Raw genomic sequence first — 20966 nt, forward strand, 5'->3', positions numbered from 1 at the left:
GACCAAGTGTGGGTGAACTTCCTGAAGTGTAAGGCCAAGACCGCGGTGGTATGCCACGTCGTAGTCCTCATGTGCTTGCCACTATGGTGCCTACACCTTCTCTACTTGGTGCTAGTGCATCTGGTAAGGACAAGAAATACGTCGTTAAGCGCAAGGTTGCATCGGCAAATGTTAACAAGGGTTACAAGAAGTGTTCTCGTGTCAATCCAGACGACTAGGGTGATGTTGATTTCAACGCTGATGAGGAGGATGAAGATGATGATGTTGCTGCTGCTGATCAGGTATGAATCCCTCATGTTTACTATTTTTGAGAACATTTTGTAGATTTGTTGTTATATTTGTGTATGTAGTACTGCCTTAGTGAACATAGCTGACCTTCTGCTATATATACATGAAGAAATTAGCTGAACTGCTTGGTTTATATGGTATTACTGCCTTTGTATACAGAGCTGAACTTCTGGATATATGCATGAAGAAATTAGCTGAACTTCTTGGTATACATGGTTTTAATGCCTTGGTGTACATAGTTGAACTTCTGCTCTGTAAATTTCTAACATTTAGAAAGCATCTTAACTTCTGGTCATACATGGTTGTACTGCCTATGTAGACATAGTTTAACTTCTGAAATGTACATTGCTGACATTTAGAAAGCAGCTATTCTTCTTGTTTTTAATGGTTGAACTTCTGCTATATACATTTTCTGGGTCCATGCTCTATTTTATTATGTACTTTTTCCAATTCAACATTTGTGAACTTTTGGTTTAGTTTGTTTATCTCATTGTTCTGCCTTTTTTTCCTATCATTGCATTTTTTGCAATATCAGCTCGTGATGAGGCCTGAGATGAGGAAGAGAGGAGGCAAAGCAGTGGAAGATGCTGATGAAGGAGGAGATGATGTGAAACATTTTAACAAGGCGGTTCGCTGCTCACTGAAAGAGGTCAAGTTGTGCGCAAAAATGCTACAACTTAGGCACAAGGAGAGGGTTATCAAGGCTGGTTTTGGTTGTCTGTTTGATTTGAAGGTTGATTCCAACATTTCTCGGCCTTTGATGGGCCACATCTACACGAGGATTGACCCTTCAACTATGATTCTGGACATGGGTGAGGCGAACAAGGTTTTGTGTATTACCAGTGATGTTGTTCACCATCTTTTTGGATTCCCTCAAGGTGATCGTACCCCTCCTAGGCCCTCGGAGGATGGGTTTGATGATGCTATTATGAGGCTGAAGGACAAAGTTGGCTACAAGAGGAGTGATGATATCAAGACAAAGGATCTGTGGAAGATCCTCGGGGAACTTGTGAAGGATGATACGAAGCATGACCTGGCTCTGCAGGTGTTTTACCTAATTCTTTTCATGAAGGTTGTTATTCCTGGTACGTCTACATGAGTGTACAGGGAGGCAGCAATGGCTGGGAATCTTGTCTATGAAATATGGCAAATATGGACTATTGCTAGTTGCTTGTTGATGATCTTCAAAGGGTTGTTAATAGGTATCATCTAGGGACTAGCTGAGGAAACGCTATCACAGGCTATGGCATCGCGCCGCCTCTTATGTATCTGGACTGCCTTATCATTGGCAAGAAGCCTAATCCTGAATTGAGAACTCCTCGCATCAATTTCCTGGATCAGGCCAAGCTATGTGAGATTGCTGCTACTGACTTGGTTAAGAAGGGTGACGATGACCCAGCCAACTGGGTGTTTGGGAAACTGCCTGCGAGTGTTGCTATGCATCATTCTTTTTTTGTGTAGTTTAACTTGAACTTCTCATATTGTCTTCAATATTTGTTCCATGTTCCTTCATTTGTTTTTTGACGCGTTGATTTTTGTTTTGTATGTAGTGGAAGACACAGGCTGAGGTTGTGTTCTTTAGACATATCATACATCATGTTCTTACTATGCCTCGTGCGACCGGCCTAGGGAGTCACTACTGGAATCAGGATCTTTGCCGTCAGCTTGATCTTTGCCGTCAGCCAGCTAACGGCAAAGAAGGTCTTTGCCATCAGCTTACACAAAACAGACGGCAAAGATCATGTTTGTCGTCTGCCTGGTCTTTGTCGTCCGCTAGCGAATGGCATGGAAGCTTAAGAAAGAGGGTGGCCCACTCGCAAGAGCCACCTAACGGCCACTTTCTTTGGCGTCTACTAGCAGACGGCAAAGCATCTTTGTCATCAGCTTGCAGACGGCAAAGAAAGTGACCAAACTAACGTATGTTAGCTAGGCTCTTTGCCGTCTTCTAGCAGACGGCAAAGAACCGTGCCCAAACTAAAATGCCAACAATGCCCGCGCCCCATCAAACTAAAAGACCATTTCATCTTTGTTGTCCGCCAGCAGACAGCAAAGAGCCCTTCGCCGTAGCCTATTCAGCCGTACCTGTTGCCGTCCGCTGGCGGATGGCAAAGGCCTTTGTCGTTCGCCAGGCATGCCTTTGCCATCAGCCATGGCAGACGACAAGGTGCCTGATTCCTGTACTGAGTGGAGGTGCCCCTAGATTTGAATTCTCCTGGGATGTCAATACTGGTGCTCCCCGTGTAGATCTTGGAGGTTCTTCTGGCCGTGTGAGTTCTGCAGGTGGCATTTCTTGTGAGGGTTTGTTTGATGCTGTCAATCTCTCCCTCGTTAGGATTGATGGTCTTCTAGAAACTATTTGTGGGGAGATGGCCCGTGTTTCGACAATTCTTGAGCATCTTAGTCGCGTCGATGGGATTCTTCACCCAGCCATGGCTTAGACGCTGATTCTTCGAAGGAGGTTTTGTCAATTGAAGCTAGATTTCTTGTTGAGCTTCGTTAGAGCACTCACCACCTCCGGGTTCAAGGAAATGCAGGATGCTCGTTGCAAGCCTTTTGAAGATGAGGCTAGTGTTGTCAGTCAGATTCAGAGACAAGATTCTATTCGTCTGGGTCGTGAAGGAGGCCATGAGGAGCATACTGAAGAGGTTTGTTTTTGTTGGCTTTGATAGTTCTTTGAATTAATGTTCATTGTTAGCTTTCAGTTATTATTGTTTTTTGTCATAGGTGACCGTTCTTGATTTCATGTGTTCTGAACTACTTTTTTGAGTATTACTCCCTCCCTTCCTTTATATAAGGTGTATTTGTTTTTTGAAAAGTCAAATGAGTGCAAGTTTGACCGAATTTTTAGAAAAAATTATATCAACATTCACAATACAAAATTTATATCATTTGCTCCATCATGAAAAGTAGTTTTATATTTTATCTACAGGGTATTGCAGAAGATGTTATTTTATTCTATAATCTTGGTCAAACATTTAAATGGTTGACTTGCACGGAAACCAATACACCTTATATTCTGGAACGGAGGGAGTAGTATTTTGTACTTGACATTCTCTGTTTACGGTATCTGAACTTCAGGCCTTCACTATCTGAACTTCTAAGCTTTCCATAACTGGCCCTTTTTTCCTTTGTATGATAGTAGTTTGATATCTGACCCTATATGTTTACTGTCTTTGGACTTCCACCATGTGTCAGTGGTCATAGCTGAACTTCTTTAATTATGTAATGTGAACTTTCTTCTAATTAGACATTGTGTTCTATATGTTTTTTCGTAGGCTGTTGATGATGGTGCTAGGCTTGATGAGGATGTTTTACCTGAAAGTGCATCGGTCCCTGTGCATGAATCTCCCCCCCCCCCCAAGTGATTTATTTGTTGATGAGGTTCATGGCAGTCATCTAAAGTATCATTTTTCCTGTCCATTTGTTTCATTTTTATTTTACTTCTTGTACATTTTTTCACTATGTGCCCATTTTTATTGACTTTTTGTTCTTGCCGTAGGATGACGATGCTAGTGTTCCTTCAGAGAAGCTTGCAGAAAAGATAGTATCAGGCACTGGCTGCTCCGATGGGCTGGACCCAACTGAACCTCAGCCGTCCATCGGTGCTGGGGTTTCTGATGCTGAGCAGGGCAAGACAACTAGAGATATTATTTCAGAGAAAGATCCCATCGAGGCTGCTGTTGAGACTAGTAGTGCTCCTGCAGGCCCGGAGAAGTCTCCTGCAGCAGAGCCATCAGTCTCTGTTGATGCTGGTTCTCCAGCTCTTCCTACTGTAGCACAACCAACAGTTTTTGTTGTTTCAGATTTGCCAGCTGCTCCAGCTGCTACTAGTGTCCTTGCCAATGACACTGCAACGTCTACTGGAGATGATGATGAAGAGACTGAAAGCGATAGCTTGGGAAAGGAGAATGATCTTTCCAGTGCTGGAACTGGTGTAGGCAAGAATCCATAAAGAGAGGAGCATGCTTCTCTCTTCTTTCCCCATCCCCATCCCTTTTGTTGTTGGTTTTAGTCTTTGATATCCCTATGTAATGCCTGTATGGTGCAAGTTGCACTTCTGGTTTGTGCTTTGTCGTGTGGTTTGTAAATAAAGTGAAGGGAAGGTTTGTAATGCATGAGTTGTGATTTTTATAATCCTGTGGTTTTATCTTTCGGTGTAGCAGCTGAGATGTGCTCGTGTTTGTTCGTTGCTCATGTCGTGATCTATGTGATTGTATGTTGCTCTTAATTTCTATTCTTTTGTTGAGCAGATAGTGAACTTGCTGTAGTCTAAAAGAAGGTTGATGACTTTTATTTCAGTGTAACTAGGCTTAAGAATGATCGTTCTAAGAGGTGAGTGCAGCTGGTTAGAATTTATATCCATTTAACTTATGAACTGCCTATGGTTTTATACCTGAACTTTACTTTCTGTTGTTGAACTTCTTTACTTTCTGGTTCTGAACATCTAACTTTTTGTACTGTCTATTGTTATGTAGCGAACTTCTATACTTTTCTATGTGATGAACTTCTTGAGTTTCTGATGTTGAACTTCTTTACTTTCTTTTCTTCTTTTAGATCAAAGCTTATGTTCCAAAACAATGAGTGTGAAGCTACTCTTGAAGATGTCGCAATATCTTTTTCTCCTTGCAGAATGCTTCGATCTAATGTAGCTGAGGTTGCATTGTATTGTCTACGTGCCAAATACCAGGGATCAGATAAATTCATCCTGCCATATTGGGTTTGTGTAAGTCAACCCTATAGTAATTTCTTCTCTATTTTGTTCTTTACCAGGTTAGTTAGGACTTGTTTGTCTCATTGTATTTCATATGTTGCTGTTATCTGCATTATATTAGGACAAGATTTTCATATGGCAGTTTGATTCCCGTGTGAGGAAGTACTTTTTAGTGACTGATCCAGATAGCATGGATGCGCAGGATTGTGTAAGCAATATTTTGTTCTTTGTCTCTGTATTTGTTTCCACTGTGATCCACTATGTTAATATTGTTTTATTTTTTTGTGCTGTTGATATTAATTTCAGTTTTAATGATTTGTGTGTTTATCTTGCGTCAAGTTGTTTTCCCCACTTTTGACCCACCTGAAATTCCTGCTCACTTGGGTGGTGTTGGTCATTGGGTTTCCATATATCTCGACCTGAAGAATTCAAGGTTCCAGCTTCTCCACTCCTACTATGGACCAAATGATGACTGTGTGGTACGCCTTTTTCGGCGGATGACTGATAACATCAAGAAGGTTTGGAACGATGGCAGCAATGACAGGGAGACACCCTTCAGTCCACTTTCTATTGACCATTTCCCTTTGGATTGGATTGATGTCCCCGGCGGACTAACAAGTATGAGTTCCACTTTCTCTCTATCACTTTCTATTTAGTTGTAGTTGTACGTAAGCTACAACTCATTTTATTCTTTGGCTTTCTTTTGTTTTAACACAGTTCTCTTTGTTTGATGACAGTATCGAATGCGGATTCTTCATGCTTACGAATGTTAATTCGTTCCATGAAGGGGTTCTTGCAAACTATTCCCATGAAAATATCTTGGATATCAGGAAGACATGGTTGTACTCAATTGCTTCTTCTAACTTGTTACTATTCATGTAAGTCCTGAAACTTGGACTGCTTACTTGAACTGCAGCTTTTATTCTACATGAACTTCATTTGTCTTTTATTTGCTTGTGCATTTTGTTTCAGTATTTTTTTCCTCCCGTTGCTTACTTGGACAACATCTTTTATTCTACTTGAACTTTAGAGATGATACCTTTTTATGCTTTTGTTAGCTGTAGTTGAATGTTTTCCATTTCAACAGTTTTGAACTGTGCCTTGGGTTGTGCCTGAACTTCATTAGTTTTTGAATGCAACACATTTTTTAGGTCAACTTGAGTAGTAATCATGTCATATATATTTGTTGGACTGTACATTGTGTTGTACCTGAACTTCATTTATATTTACTGGTATTTTTTTCTTTTTTTGACAGTGGATCCGTTGGACTTGACCGATTACCACTACTCGTTCCTCGGGTCAAAGGAATACCAGCCTAGGGAGCAATCGATGAGTACAACTCCCAGAGAAGATGATAGCTCTCGAACCCTTATTCCCTCCAAGTTGGGGAAGCAGCCTGACGGTATTGGTGCTGCTCCAAAAACCCCTTGCTCCAGGAAAGTTGGTGCAGTCAAAGCAGAGGTGATTTCGTTGGATGATGATTTTAAGAAGATTGCTTACCCTAAGAAGGGTAAATCTGCTACTACTACTATTGTTGGGAGAGGTGGGAAGAATGATGTCATCGCCAAGAGGAATCTCGCAATTGAGTCTGGCAACATAACTTCCTCGAAAAGAGCAGCAAGATTGCCTGAAGTAGCTCCCCTAAAGAAATACAGTTACCCTCATCTATCTGAGGCCCGAAGGTTGAAACAGTTTGTGCTTGGTGAAGATGGTCTGAAGTAGTATTCTGAGTGAGTGTTCTTTCTTATGTTTTTGCTACCAGACATGCTGTTTTTTGTGAACTTCTGATGTCATAGTATATGAACTTCTATTCATTCTGCTTGTCTTGGAGTTGCGCTTCTAATATTTTTGCCATCCTTTAAATCTGCAGGACAAGCTACATCATGTTTATCGTCCCTGGGAATGTGATTGACCTCACAAGACCCTTTATACTCTTTTCAGTGAAGGGCAGTTGATGGAAGGAGACATAATGGACTTTCTCATAAACTTGTGGAAGGATAAGCTGGGCACCTCTGAGATCATCTCTTGTGCTGATAGGGTTGTCTTGAGTCCATACTTCATATATGTTTTTGCTCTTGTAACCCTATCTCCCTTTTTTGCGTTAGTTTTGGTGAAGTGGCATTTGGGAGGTGTGTTAGTTTGTCGTGATTATTTCATGTTCTTAATCTTTTGTTCATGGTCTGTTTGTGAATGCAGTATTGCCTGGAGTATGATTTTTTGGTGCACCACTTCCAAAATTTGCTGCAAAAAATCGGATGCACTCCACCCAATGTTTGTTCGTAAGGAAGAAGACCTTCTTAACACAAAGCTGGTTAGGTTTTCATAACTCTTCCTTTTTTATTTTATGCACATCCTTTTGCTGAGTTTGTCAACAAGTTTTTGTTCATCTCGGTTGTTCAATACTTATGGTTTATAGTTTGTGTTCACCATTTTTTTCAACCTTGGCAGGTTTTTTGATACTTTTCAAGCCAATTGACAAAATAGCGCACTACAGTGTGTATGTGCTGAATAGATATCGTGGGAGCATTGACATCCTTGATTCACTTCCTTACTCTAATAAGGGACTTTCATGAACAAGTTCCCACGGAGACTGCCAAAATATCGTGAGTGTTTCTTAGCCTGAACCTCCTGTCATATTCTCTTTTTGACATGAAGTTTATTCTGCCTTTCGTTGACAAAATATTTTATCTATGTTTGGTAATACTGCTTCAAAGTTGTGTGCATGAACTGATTATCATTTGACAGTTGAACTTCTGGTATCATTAAGTTGGATTTTATGCAAGTGTCGCTTTATGTACCTGAACTTAGCTATTTTGGTTAAGATGTTTTTGATTTTATCGTCTTTGTCAATTCTGGAAGATCAAGAGATTCGTTGGGTTGCTGGAGGAGATGTACGGCAAGGCTGCATACAAAGTGAGCAAGCAGCTAAACTGGGTGACTATTGCAAAGAGGCCGACATTTATTGATGTTCCAAAGCAAGTGAATAGTGATTGTGGTTTCTTCGCCGTGAAGCTCTGCTCTACATATGATGGCGATGAGCTTGTATAAGATTTTGGTGATGTGGAAGTATGTTTTGTCCTTGTCTTGTCTCATCATCCTTCCATTTTTTTGTGTTTTTGCCGACACGCTCCTAGTGTGGTTTTAGTTATCCTTTGTTGTTTTTTTATTCTTCATTCTTTTTGTTTGTAGGCTGCTGTAGATAATCGGAAGGCCGATTTCATGCGCACTTTAGTCTTCAGCAAGAAGAATGAAATTGTGCATGGAGAGCTTCCTGCCGAGATCCATTCCTTGGGCCTGTGAATTCTGCGTGTAGAAACATTGGTTTCAGTGTAGATTTGATTTCGTCAAGATTTGGTTTGATAATGATTGGAATGATTTCATAAAGATTTGGTTATAAGAATGGTTTAGTAATTTGTGTATCTATAGCTGCAACACTATTATTAATGTTATTGAGGACAAATGTATCTAGAATGAAGAATGATTGGCTTGGGAATTTCAATCTATTGCATCGTTTTGAGTATTCCAGTGTTGTTTGTTTTGCCCCAACATATGTACTTGAACTTCTGGTATATTATACGGCAATACTTATTTGTCAAGCATATTTTTCCTACATCTCATAATATACCAGAACTTCCATAGTAAGCTTACTTGAACTTCATAGTGTATATTCATTTTATTCATGCTTGCACTTTTATGGAATACATCAGCAGCACCTCCTCTCATAATATACCAGAACTTCTTTTGTAAGCTTACCTGAACTTCATAGTGTATGTTAATTTTATTCCTACTTGCCCTTTTATGGAATACAACACCAGCACCTCCTCTCATAATATTACCAGAACTTCTACAGTAAGCTTACCTGAACTTCATAGTGTATGTCATTTTATTCCTGCTTGCCCTTTTATGGAATACATCACCAGCACCTCCTCTCATAATATACCAGAACTTCTACAGTAATCTTACCTGAACTTCATAGTGTATGTTCATTTTATTCCTGCTTGCCCTTTATGGAATACATCACCATCACCTCCTCTAATAATATACCAGAACTTCTATAGTATGATTACCTGAACTTCCACTATATAATTTCTTTCAAACTTCGATAATAGAATTTCAAGTAAGCTTCTCCTAAAATACTGTTCAATAGTGGAATAACATTCTATACACTGACATGACATAAGTTTGCTTTGCTTAATCGACCTAGTCTAATTGTTCATCAGCCTTGTGCTCCTCCTAGGCTTTGCTTGTAGTGGTTTTTGTTTGACATGTACCTCTTCCTCTTCATCTTCCTCTTCATGTTCCTCTTCGTCTTCATCTTCGTCTTCCTCTTCTTCGATGATTTCTTCATCTTCATCTTCCTCATCCTCCTCTTCATCTTCCACCACTTCCTTGATGCTGGCTCTAGGTTTTTGCTTTCTGCTTCTTTTCTGGCTTTTGGCTTGTCTTTTCAGCTTCTACGTGCTTCGGACATATTCGTGCATTGTGTGGAGCATATTCCTTGCATATGCTACAAAGCCTGTTGCTAGCTTTCTCTGGGTGTGGTCCCTTGTTTTATTTTAGAACTTTGGGCTGTTGTTTTTGAACTTTGGGTTGCTTGACCTCCTCGGCATTGTTTCTTTCTAAGATTGTTAGACAAGTGAGTTTGTTGTGTCCTGCAGCCTTTTTGCACAAACTACATTGTATGTGTCCAAGTGGCACTGCATTCTCATCCAGCACGACGACTCTATCTGCAGATGGTGCCTTTATTTGAGCTCTCTGGACACTTTTCTTTGCTACAGAAAGTTTCTTCCTACCTTTTGTTTCAGAGTACAGTGGTAGTTTCATCGTCTCTTGCTGCATTAATTGGTCAACATCATGCTTGCATCGGTCGGCTTGAGCACCGGTTTGGAGCATTTCAGCTTCATAATAATGAAGGACATCTTCAATTTCAGCATCCTCTTCAGCCATCCTTTCATCAGCATCGGCTTGATTTGCTGAATGTATTGCATCAAGTTCTTCCACGAGCCTCTTGAGAACATAGAAGGCTCTGTCATATTGCTGTTCGCATCTCATTGCTTTCTTGTTAACCATCAAATTTAGCTACAGCATGTTGTCTTGCTTGGATAGTCTTGAGCTGCCATCTGATGCAATTGTGTTGTAGTCCCTTGTATCAAATGTTGGTTGTGATTTTGCAGTCTTTGTGTACCGTTTCAGGATATACTTGTCTAGAAATTTGTTAGGCTTTAGGTAGTCCAGTATGTTCATTATGTGAATGCAGAACAGACCTGCATTTGTGATGAATGGAGAATACATTGTTTGTGAGCCAGCAATGAGTTTCATATATTGATAAGATACTACTAGTTTAGCTATTTCATGAGTTTGTTTTTATGCTCACCTGTGTGTTTCCAAAGCTTGCATTCGCACTCATATATTTCATTCTCTGGGTCAGCTACAACCTGGAATGCATGCTTTGACCAGGCAAATCTTTCTTCATCATCATGGCCACCCTTGTTGTGGTAGTACACAAGGTACTTAGTGGGCTCTGTTGTCTTTTTTGCGCGAAATAGTGTGGCTTTTCTCATCCCATCCCTCATCTCGCTATACACGGCTCTCGTGTACTTGATAGCCATGTCTTCCTCGTAGTCGTAATTTGTTTTTGTCACAACATTTTTTATGCACATGTCAGAAGATATTAGTCGAGCAGAGTCATGGGTATCATTTAAATAACAAGTGCACATGTTCAAGGAAGTCACAATATGGGGGTATTTTTTTGTCTTAATACCATGCCGACCATTGTTTGCTCATTCTCTTTCTGCATCCGAATTTGTATGCAAGCATTTACCCGCCTAGCAAACTTGTGTAGGTTCTGGGTCCCCTTGACAAACCCTCTCTTGAGCACGTGATTCATGCTCTCGCTTTGTTGTGTAGAAGCCATTCTAGCACAGAAAATGTTCTTGTAATATGTTGATATCCACAGTTTCCTATCACTCCATAGCTGCATCATCATCTGGTCGTTTTGCGGGTTGTACTTCTGCACGAGTGTAGCCCAGGAAGCTTCAAACTCTATTGGCATTAGCGGCCAGTTTAAGATAGCTGTGAACTCCTCTTTGAATGTTTCATACTTTTTGTACAGCAATGCGAGATATTCCTTGAACTTCTTCAGGATGTGCCAACGACATAGCATGTGGACGGTATTTGGGAATGATTGTGGTATAGCTTTCCCATTGACAGGCGCTGGTCTGCATGGATTAAAAAAAATGAAACTTGCTTCTTGCACTGATGGTGAACTTATGTGATACAGGTACTTGAACTTCACATGCAGCAGTTGGACTACCTAGTAATGTCACCCAAAGTTTTCTTGCAGCAGTGTTGTTGAACTTCTGTGGTACCAGTGATTGAACTTCACAGGTAGTAGTAGGACTATCTAATAATGTCACATATTTTTCCTTATAGCAGTGTTGTTGAACTTATGTGATACAAGTACTTGAACTTCACAGGCAACAGTAGGACTATCTAATAATATCACACAAATATTTATTATAGCACTGTTGTTGAACTTCCGTGGTACTAGTGATTGAACTTCACAGACATAACTATATTTTTCTGAACATGTTACATATATTTTTTCTTACAACGGTGTTCTTGAACTTCTATGATTCCTGTATTTGAACTTCACATCCAGAACTATATTTTTCTAAACATGTGACATATAATTTTGCTTCTTGTACTATTGTTGGACTTTTGTGCTACCAGTGGTTGAACTTCTTGCTTTACATTATTTTCAGTTAAAACCAGTATACCCAATATACACCCAGAGCCGAAAAGATGATGAAACTTGTACATGTCTTTTGAGCTTACCTATTAGAATGCAAGTTGGTGTTTGTTGTTCATGCACCGTACAAATATATCGAATAGCCACTTGAATGACTTTCCATCTTCATCTCTGATCAGCAACAGCAAATATCGTTGACTGCAAATGGTGGTTTGTTCCAACAAACACTCCAGAGGCATATGAAATCTGTTAGTCTTGTAAGTTGTGTCGAATGTTACGCAATCGCCAAAGTCTTGAGATGCTCCTCGTCAGCTTGCATTGGACCAGAAAATATTTTTAGTTGATTTGTCATTGTCTATTTGTATGTCATAGAAAAACTCATCATTGATTGCCTTCATGTCTTTAAAGAAAGATACAAGTTTCCATATATCATTCAAACCATCTACCTCATGTCCCGTACGAACCTGAGTTGTAGCAGCAACATCATCCAACAGCGGGAGTGTCCAGAGCACTCTCCTCCGTGTGTGTGTTCCTGTTGGATTTGTCCTGGCATTTGGTTTACTTGCTACCCTTTCACATTGCGAGCCACACTAGGATAACCTCCAGAGTTATATGCAGGACCTAATCTAACACCCTCCTCCATCGGTGTGATTGGAAGTCTGTTGGTGGATACAAAGAATTCGTGGGATATTTCCGGCGTCACCCAAATAGGTGGAGGCGCAAAGTGGTGCGGATCAGGCTGTGACCCAGCATCTTGGAAGTCTACATGTGTTTCGGGTGTCACCCAATTTTGGTGTGGAGCAGATTGGGAATGTTGTTGGTGTGTTTGAGGTGTGACCCATTGAGGGGGCGGCACAACACGTACAGGCTTAGGGTTGTGTACTTGCTACTCGAAAGTTCTAACCTTCTTTCTACGTCTCTCATCCTGCTGGCGTAAAAAAAGAATGTGTTAGCACACAAGTCACATCTGCCTATACTGGTGTAGCTGGACTGAGCATTATTCATAGCCAGAACTGAGCATTATTCACAGTATGAACTGAGCACTCTCCATAGACTAAACTTCTTGTTTGCAAAGGGGAAATATTGTATACAGTTAAAAACCTGACCTTCATGAGTTTGAATGGTTGAACTTACTAGTGCATACCAACCTGACCTTCATGTGTTTGCATGGTTTGCAAAGGGGAAATACTAATAAAATTAAAAACCTGACCGTCATGAGTTTGAATGGTTGAACTTACTAGTGCATACCAACCTGACCTTCATGTGATCACAGTTTGTTGTATTTTCCTTTTTTTGCACACAACCAAATACATACCAACCTGAACTCCATCCCACTTACTAGTTGAACTTCACATAGTTTTTTACATATGAATGCATGCGGATTTTTTAATTTTTGCAGCCTAGACCGAGGCTCACACACTACCAGAACTTCACATGGTTGAATGAAAATAACAGACAGTAGGAAGTTCAGCCATACCATGGATAGAAGTTCGGCCAGCCTTTTTCCAGCAGTAGATAGGCCACCTTGAGAGCAATTCGTCGGAGAGTTGGGAAAGGTGAGGATGGAAGGAGGATGAGGTTTCCGGAAGTCCATGGAGGTTCATCGCGGAAAGTCCGGCGGCTTCGCCGCGGAAAGAAGTGTATATACCCCCCTTAACTTTTCACGTTTGAGCTACATCACCCCCTCAACTAAAAAACTGGTTACTTAATCCCCCAAACTTTGAAATACCAGACAAAACACCCCCTAGCACCGTGATTAGTGGTTTTCGATGGTGGTTTTGGCAACGAGGCAAAGAGGAGAAGCGTCACTGCATTGGCAGTTCGTTGAACACTTCTTGTGCGTCTGTGTAAATTTTTTGTTCGATGCCCTCGGCTAGCTAGCTCCTCAGTGCAATCAACAAATCTGTCTAGTACTAGCTGACTGCTTACACGCTCGGCCAGCTAGCAGCTAAGTGACCTCATCTGCGAACTAACCATCGCAGATTGGTCGTGACTCGTGACCGACCGTGGCGGGCACCTTGCCTACCCTGACATGCAAGAAACTGATGCCTTGTGCACCTGCTAGTGTACAGACCGTGCGACCCTTGCGGCATGTCGCTTCCCATCGCTATGGCGCACCACTACCAGCCCTCTCGCCCTAGGCCATGCTACCGCCAGCACCGTCGATGTGTCCGACCTCCACACGTCGACCACCAGGAAGTCCACACATGCGGGCATAGCAATCTCCCGTGCACCAAGTGCGGCGGCGAGGGTGTGCTCGTGGCGGTCTCCCGTGTGCTGAGTGACTGCTTCAAGGACGTCCTCATTGCGGACTCCCATGCGCCGAGCGACGGCTTCAAGTGCGTGCTTGTGGCAGCCTCCCGCGTCGAATGACGACAACAATGGCAAGGCTCATGGTGGCCTCCCGTGCGCCAAGCCATGGTGGCGAGGGCTAGGCTAGTGCCGGCCACTCGTGCGCCAACGGACGACGGTGACGCCGAAGCTCGTGGCAGCCTCCAGTGTGCCGAGTGGCAGCGGTGAGGGTGAGACTCATGGCAGCCTCCTATGCGCCAAGCGACAGCGGCGAGGGTAAGGCTCATGGCGGTCTGCCATGCGCGCGGCAAGGGTGATGCACGTGGTAGCCTCCTGTGTGCTAACCTGTGACGACTAGGGCTTCGCACTGGCACTCTCGGTGTTCAACGCACTCGGAGCAGGGGCTCCCATACGTACACTGACATGTGGGTCACTGGACGAGGTGGCAGTACATACCTCAACCAACGAAACCAGGTCATTGTGCCACGTCAGGGAAACCATCTTCAAAACCAGCTTGAAAGGTATTTTATCCGGTATTGCAAAGTTTAGTTGATTAAATAACCTGTTTTTGAGTTGAGGGGGTGATGTAACCCAAACCTGAAAGTTCAGGGGGTTATGTATACTTCTTTCCTTCGCCGCCTCCAGGCGACGCGGGCTCCCTCGCGCGGGCGTCCGCCGTCGCTTGCTTGCCCGTATCGGCGGTCGGATAGGAGATGGCGACGGAGGGGGCAGAGCTGGATCTGATCGGCGACGGTGGTAGATGCACTACAAAAAAAGACACATCCGTGACATTTTGGGCCGAACGAAAAAAATTATGCCATGCTTATGACACTTCTATGACGATAACTGTGACAAAACCCATTATCATCATAGATGTGGTGGGCTTCTACTTCTATGACCAAAAATCATCACAGAAAATGGGTTTTTCGTCCTGGGCAGGCCGGAGACGCACCTGCAAGACATTCTGGGCCTTCAATGATGGAAAAAAATCGTGGTACAAGTGAGGGTGAGGAAAATTTCGGGGAGTTCCCGGTTACGATGGGTGGTCAGGGTCGAGTGATGCACAGAGGTTTGCGTGTTTCTCTTGTACACGTATGGGCGTGTGTGCGAGTTGTTGCGCTCTAACTGAACGCGAGCGAGGCGTTGGGCTCTAACTGAACTCGAGCGATTGCACTAGCTACATTACTGAACCCTGATTGATCCCTTGCTGTTAACTGAACCCGAGTGATTCCTTCGCTAATGCTGCTAACTGAAGCCGATCGAAGCTGCCTCTTGACGAACAGTTCCCGGTGGGGGTTGGATGAACATGATCCTGTGGTAGTAGAGCCGTTATAGCTGGATGAACAGGACCCTGATCAAGGAGGTGGGGGTGGATGAACAGTGGCCGATGGAGGGACCCCGTGGAGGGCTGGTTGAACAGGGCCCCGTGGAGGGCTGGTTGAATAGGAGCCGGTGGAGGCTGGATGAATAGGACCCCGTGGAGGGCTGGATGTAGACGGTGGAGGATGGATGAACAGGACCCAGTGGATGAACAGTAGCTGGTGGAGGCTGGAGGAAGTCGATGGTGGTTGAACAATAGCAGGTGGAGGCTAGAGGAAGTCGACGGTGGATGAACAGTAGCCCATGGAGTTCCATTTTGCGGTATGCCACACCCCTCCCAATGAACATGACCCCGTGTCGATTGTAGGCGCTCCAACACAAGTCCGTTTCCTCCGTTTTGCGGTACGCCACAACCCTCCCGATCAACAGGACCCCGTTTTGACCGTACGCGGTAGAACACAAGTCCGTTTCCTCCGTTTTGCGGTACGCTAGACCCTTCCCGATGAACAGGACCCCATTTCGACCGTATGCGGTCGAACAGAAGGCTCGTTTCCTCCGTTCTGCGGTACGCCAGACCTCGTTTAGGCTGTTCATCCCAGCCGGTTGGCTCCTGATGAACACGACGTATTCCTTTGCCTCCCGATGAAGACGACGCATTCCGTTGCCTCCCTGATACGTCTCCAACGTATCTATAATTTTTGATAGTTCCATGCTATTATATTATCTGTTTTGGATGTTTAATGGCACTACACCACAACCCTTAATTGGGGGCAATTAACTGCCGGGAGAAATACCTGAACAAGGGCAAAAGATCTGCCAGGACCTTCGTTATTGCCGGGAGAAGTACTTCGGGACACATAAACTGCTGGCAGAACTTGAGTAACGCGGGCATATGCACTGCCGGTAATAAATATTAGCTATTAGGTCACTCTATCTGCCGGCACAATTGTTCTACGGCCCACTCTCTGCCGGGAGTGTCCCTGGCGGCGCGAGACTGAAAATAACTGGCCCAACCCACCAAGCTGCCAAGCGTGCTCTACTAGCCCAATTAGGAGCCGCTGGCCCAACCATTTCCCCCCAAATCAAACCCTAGTTCCCAATCCTCCTCCCCAACCAACACCGTCGTCGCCGCCGCCGACCACCTCCTCCCTGGACCGCGCCCTCCATCGCCGACCACATCCACCCACGACCGTGCTCTCCACCTCCCATCCCTCCGCCGACCCAACCGCCCCTTCTCCAGTGAAGAAATGCTTGATCTCGGCTAGCGGCTGGTAGTGGCAAGTGCCTTCATGACGGACTTGGTAGCTCCCGGATGCTCCTTCTCCAAAGCCTTGGGCAGCGCACCGCCGGCACATCTCGCCACCGTTCTCGCGCCTGGTCGTTGTCCTCAGCCCAGGTCGCTGCAGGTTGCTACCGTTCTCGTCCTCGACCAGGTCGCCGCCTTCCTTACCTAGGTCGTCGGCCTTGCTCTTCCTTATCCAGGAGCTCGAGGCTCGCCTCAGATCGACCGGCTTCCAGCTCCAGCCTCCCCTAGGTATCCTCCACCGCCTGCTGCTACTTCTCTCCTCCGACGGCTGCAGCAAGCCATTCCTGCTGGTGCTCGCCTCAGCCACTGACCATGAGGCAGAAGAAGTCCGTCACAAGGTAAGGCTCTCATGACGCATTCTTTTTTGTGGCAGCACGATATATGTATGGATTGTTTGATGCAGAATTGATGTATATCCATGAGCTCGAGGTCGTCTCTCATGCAATTTGTTTGATTTGATTTTGATGTATGAGTGCATGACAAATCGACACTATGAATTGAGCTGATGTAATGTACTGGTTGTTAAGTGCTAACTTGCTAATTTGCTATATATGGCTCTTATGTGCTAGTTGTTCTTATGTGTTGCAGTATTTGTGTAAGGAACTGCACCATGTCCTATATATTAGTTGTTAACTTGTTATATCTCATATGTCAGTCATTAAGTATATATGATATTGATGCCTGATTATCTACTTATCTATTCATTTTTCTATCATGATTTAAGTTAAAATGCTAAATGGGCTTAGCTTCGCTAGGGTCGCTGTAGCTTTTCATAGCATTTGGCTGAGCCACCACTAAATGGCACAGCCCGCTGTTCAGAACTTCAGTTATTTGAGAGGAAAGTAAACTTTGACTTAGTTATATCAGTTATGTTTTGTTTCAGAAAATCTTGCTTTTATGGATTGATGCTGGGACTTGGGGAGCTGCTCTTTGCATAATTTTGGTCCTAATACATATACTTTTTTCCTTTAACTGGTGTCTGCTTCATATTTTTGACTTCTTTTAGTAGTTCTTTCCTATGGTTGCAGGTGTATGAGACTTCGGAGCTTCTATATGCAACAGCAAGAAGTGAGGAGGAACAAATGAACCATAAAAAGCTTAAATTTGAACTCTGTTGGTAATCTGCTGTTGTATGGATCTGCTTTATTTATTTTTACCCTTAATATGTTATTATAATATGAAACATGATTCCAACTTATTCTATTTTATTAGGCGACTCTAGCTTAACTAGAACGAGTTCAGCAAGTTTTGACTTTTGAGTTCACGACGCTGCAACTGTGAAGATAATGACTAAAACTGCAAACTAAATTAGTGAAACCCTATAGGAGTACCACGTGCAAGCTTTGGGCAAAACGGTTTTTGTTCTATGTTGGTTATCTCCATTGATCGATTGATGTGAGATCATTTAGTCCACTTTTCATCACGCAATACTTGTACGTACTCAGAAAGGTGTACACTTTGCTTCCATGTATGCAGTTGGAAGTGGATAAGTCAATGGCAAAAGCAGCAACGTGGCCACAAGGAAGCTGAGGAGGTAATATACGTGGATATGTCTTGGCTTAATATTTACATTGGTTGCTCAAAGTAAAAGTATTTACATTGGTTGCTCAAAAATATTTACTCTGGACCGAATATTCACTTGTGATTGCTCAAATATTTACTCTAGACTCAATGTATTGGCCGCTGTTTGTTTCGGGAGCAACTAGTATACAATCCATGCTATCTAAAATTGCACTGGCTTTGCCCCCAGTTATAGCTTCTTGCAAATGGTTCAGTTTTCTAGTTCTTGCCTCCAGAAAAGTTCAAAATAATCAAAGAGCAGTTGGTGGATCATGTTCAGTTTTTATGTTGTTATACACTGCCTGAACTGTTAAGGGCCTTGATTGATTCCTATGAGAATGACAAACTGTCCAGAAGCAGGAGTAGTCTTTTTCTTTGATTATAATAATCAACAATTGGTAAGTTTGTCTAGCTTAATTGTTTGTGAATTGCACATCAAGTAAGGTAGATATATGGTGGAAAGTTGAAGGCACATGTAAACATATTTTGTTGTATCAGTGGCTAACAGTGTAGGCTCACATGATTTAGTTTAAAATACTCTGGTAAATAATGCATGTGCGAAGCGTCTCATGGTTTTGCAAATACTGTATAATATTATGGTGTTCACAAACTGTGGTATTGTACAGCTAGAGGTTAAAAACTGTAGTTTTTGAATACTACAGTTTTACATATACTTTGCACCCAAACAGAGCCTGAGCTGTTTGAAGCCCTTGACCTCCTTTTTAAAAACTGAGCAGGACTACGTTTGGTTCATGTCTGGATCAAAGTCCTGGCTGAAAAATGCTTGGCCTGGAGCCTCCTTGCAAAGTGCCTGGACTGTGTTTGCTTGATGTCCTAGAGAAATGTATATTGACTTGTACTATTTGCATTGTTATTGTGCTATCGTGTGCTTCCATTTTTATTGTGATGTAAAGATTGCATTTTTATTGCATGTTTATGATATGGCAGGTTTATTGTTCTATGATAGCTCCATTTTGAGTTATTGGTCTGTTGCAGGTTTTCCAAAGATACACAAGTTAATGGAGGTTTGTAAGATCTACAAGCGGTTGTCAATTTTGGAAGATCTACAACGACTGAAGGTGTGGAAGACCTATAATTAAGTTGGTGTAGTGATAATGTAGTGCACCTAGTTTGTTGAACCTGGAGTACTTTTTGTGCCAGCACAACGTCCTTATGTATGGCCCTTTTCTGTATGTATGTATGTATCCAGAAACATATGTATCTGACATGTTATGTTTATATGACATGTTATGTTTATATCGAAGGAAAGCTTTAAGGTTTTGGATGAGGCCTATATGTAACTTTGATTGAACTATATGTCTAAGTTGTGTGATCTGTCCTGATTTCCCTAATGGCTTAATTAGGTATATGTCGCATACGTAAGACAGTTTTTGATAGTTAAACACAATGATCCGGCATTCTGTATGCCGGGTTAACACGCTTGTACCGGCAGTAACGTTGTCAGTAACTATATTTCCTATGGCATAACCAGTCTGCCGGGAGAAAGGTAACTGCCAGCAGATATACAGGCCAGGGCAGATAAACTGCCGGGAATAATCTGACTGCCGGGAGAATCAATCCCCGGCAGCCGTTCTTGTGGCAGTTCTATCTGCCGGGAGAACTACTGTCCCGGCAGTTTGTTTGCCCTCTCAAGAGCTTTATCCCGGCAGACTGCATGCCGTTACATTGGTGTTGTGGTGTAGTGTGGGATTTATTATGCACTTTTATATTATTTTTGGGACTAACCTACTAACCAAAGGCCTAGTGCAAATTGCTGTTTTTTTGCCTGTTACAGTGTTTCGCAGAAAAGGAATATAACGGAATCCAAACGGAATGAAACCTTCGGGAGAGTTATTTTGGGAACAAACGCAATCCAGGAGACTTCGAGTGGATGTCAAGGAAGCAACGAGGCGTCCACGAGGCAGGGAGGCGCGCCTAGGGGGGTAGGCGGGGCCCCCACCCACATGGGCCCCTCGTGGCTCCACCGACCTACTTCTTTCGCCTATATATACTCATATAACCCGAAAAAATCTGAGAGCACCACAAAACCTTATTTCCACCGCCGCAACCTTCTGTACCCGTGAGATCACATCTTGGGGCCTTTTCCGGCGCTCCGCCGGAGGGCGAATCGATCACGGAGGGCTTCTACATCAACACCACGGCCTCTCCGATGATGTGTGAGTAGTTTACCACAGACCTTCGGGTCCATAGTTATTAGCTAGATGGCTTCTTCTCTCTCTTTGGATCTCAATGCAAAGTTCTCCTCGATTCTCTTGGAGATCTATTCGATGTAATTCTTTTTGCGGTGTGTTTGTCGAGATCCGATGAATTGTGGGTTTATGATCAAGATTATCTATGAACAATATTTGGTTCTTTTCTGAATTCTTATATGTATGATTTGTTATCTTTGCATGTATCTTTGAATTATCAGTTTTGTTTGGCCTACTAGATTGATCTTTCTTGCAATCGGAGAAGTGCTTAGCTTTGGGTTCAATCTTGCAGCGTCTTTTCCCAGTGACAGCAGAGGCAGCAAGGCATGTATTGTATTGTTGCCATCGAGGATAAAAAGATGGGGTTTATATCATATTGCTTGAGTTTATCCCTCTACATCAAGTCATCTTGCCTAATGTGTTACTCTGTTCTAATGAACTTAGTACTCTAGATTCATGCTGGATAGCGGTCGATGTGTGGAGTAATAGTAGTAGATGCAGAATCGGTGGAGGAGGGGGGCGGGGCGG

At 43.1% G+C, this 20966-nt stretch overlaps 1 protein-coding gene across 6 annotated transcripts; it reads left to right on the forward strand.

Annotated features, from left to right (window-relative positions):
- Positions 1–16416: 16416 nt before the first annotated feature.
- On the forward strand, positions 16417–19516 carry LOC119275428. Of its 6 annotated transcripts, none has more exons than XM_037556268.1 (5): positions 16417–16758; positions 16845–17006; positions 17697–17781; positions 18145–18202; positions 19225–19516. In XM_037556268.1, exons 1-4 carry the CDS (start codon positions 16675–16677, stop codon positions 18156–18158), a joined length of 345 nt encoding a protein of 114 aa, XP_037412165.1. In that variant the 5' UTR covers positions 16417–16674; the 3' UTR covers positions 18159–18202; positions 19225–19516. The 6 variants fall into 6 exon arrangements, 2 of the variants coding, with proteins under 2 accessions (XP_037412165.1, XP_037412164.1); XM_037556267.1 differs by having other exon boundaries at positions 17697–17785; positions 19225–19513; XR_005135686.1 differs by having other exon boundaries at positions 16418–17006; positions 17678–17798.
- Positions 19517–20966: the final 1450 nt, after the last annotated feature.

This window comes from Triticum dicoccoides, chromosome 3B (genome assembly GCF_002162155.2).
Source record: "Triticum dicoccoides isolate Atlit2015 ecotype Zavitan chromosome 3B, WEW_v2.0, whole genome shotgun sequence".
In the NCBI taxonomy this organism is placed as follows: domain Eukaryota; kingdom Viridiplantae; phylum Streptophyta; class Magnoliopsida; order Poales; family Poaceae; genus Triticum; species Triticum dicoccoides.

Coding starts and splice junctions, on each gene's coding strand:
- LOC119275428 (XM_037556267.1), top strand. CDS start 16,675: ATGCTCCTTCTCCAAAGCCTTGGGCAGCGCACCGCCGGCACATCTCGC. Junction 17,786..18,144: donor CTTAAATTTGAACTCTGTTG/GTAATCTGCTGT, acceptor CCATGTATGCAG/TTGGAAGTGGATAAGTCAAT. Junction 18,203..19,224: donor GCCACAAGGAAGCTGAGGAG/GTAATATACGTG, acceptor GGTCTGTTGCAG/GTTTTCCAAAGATACACAAG.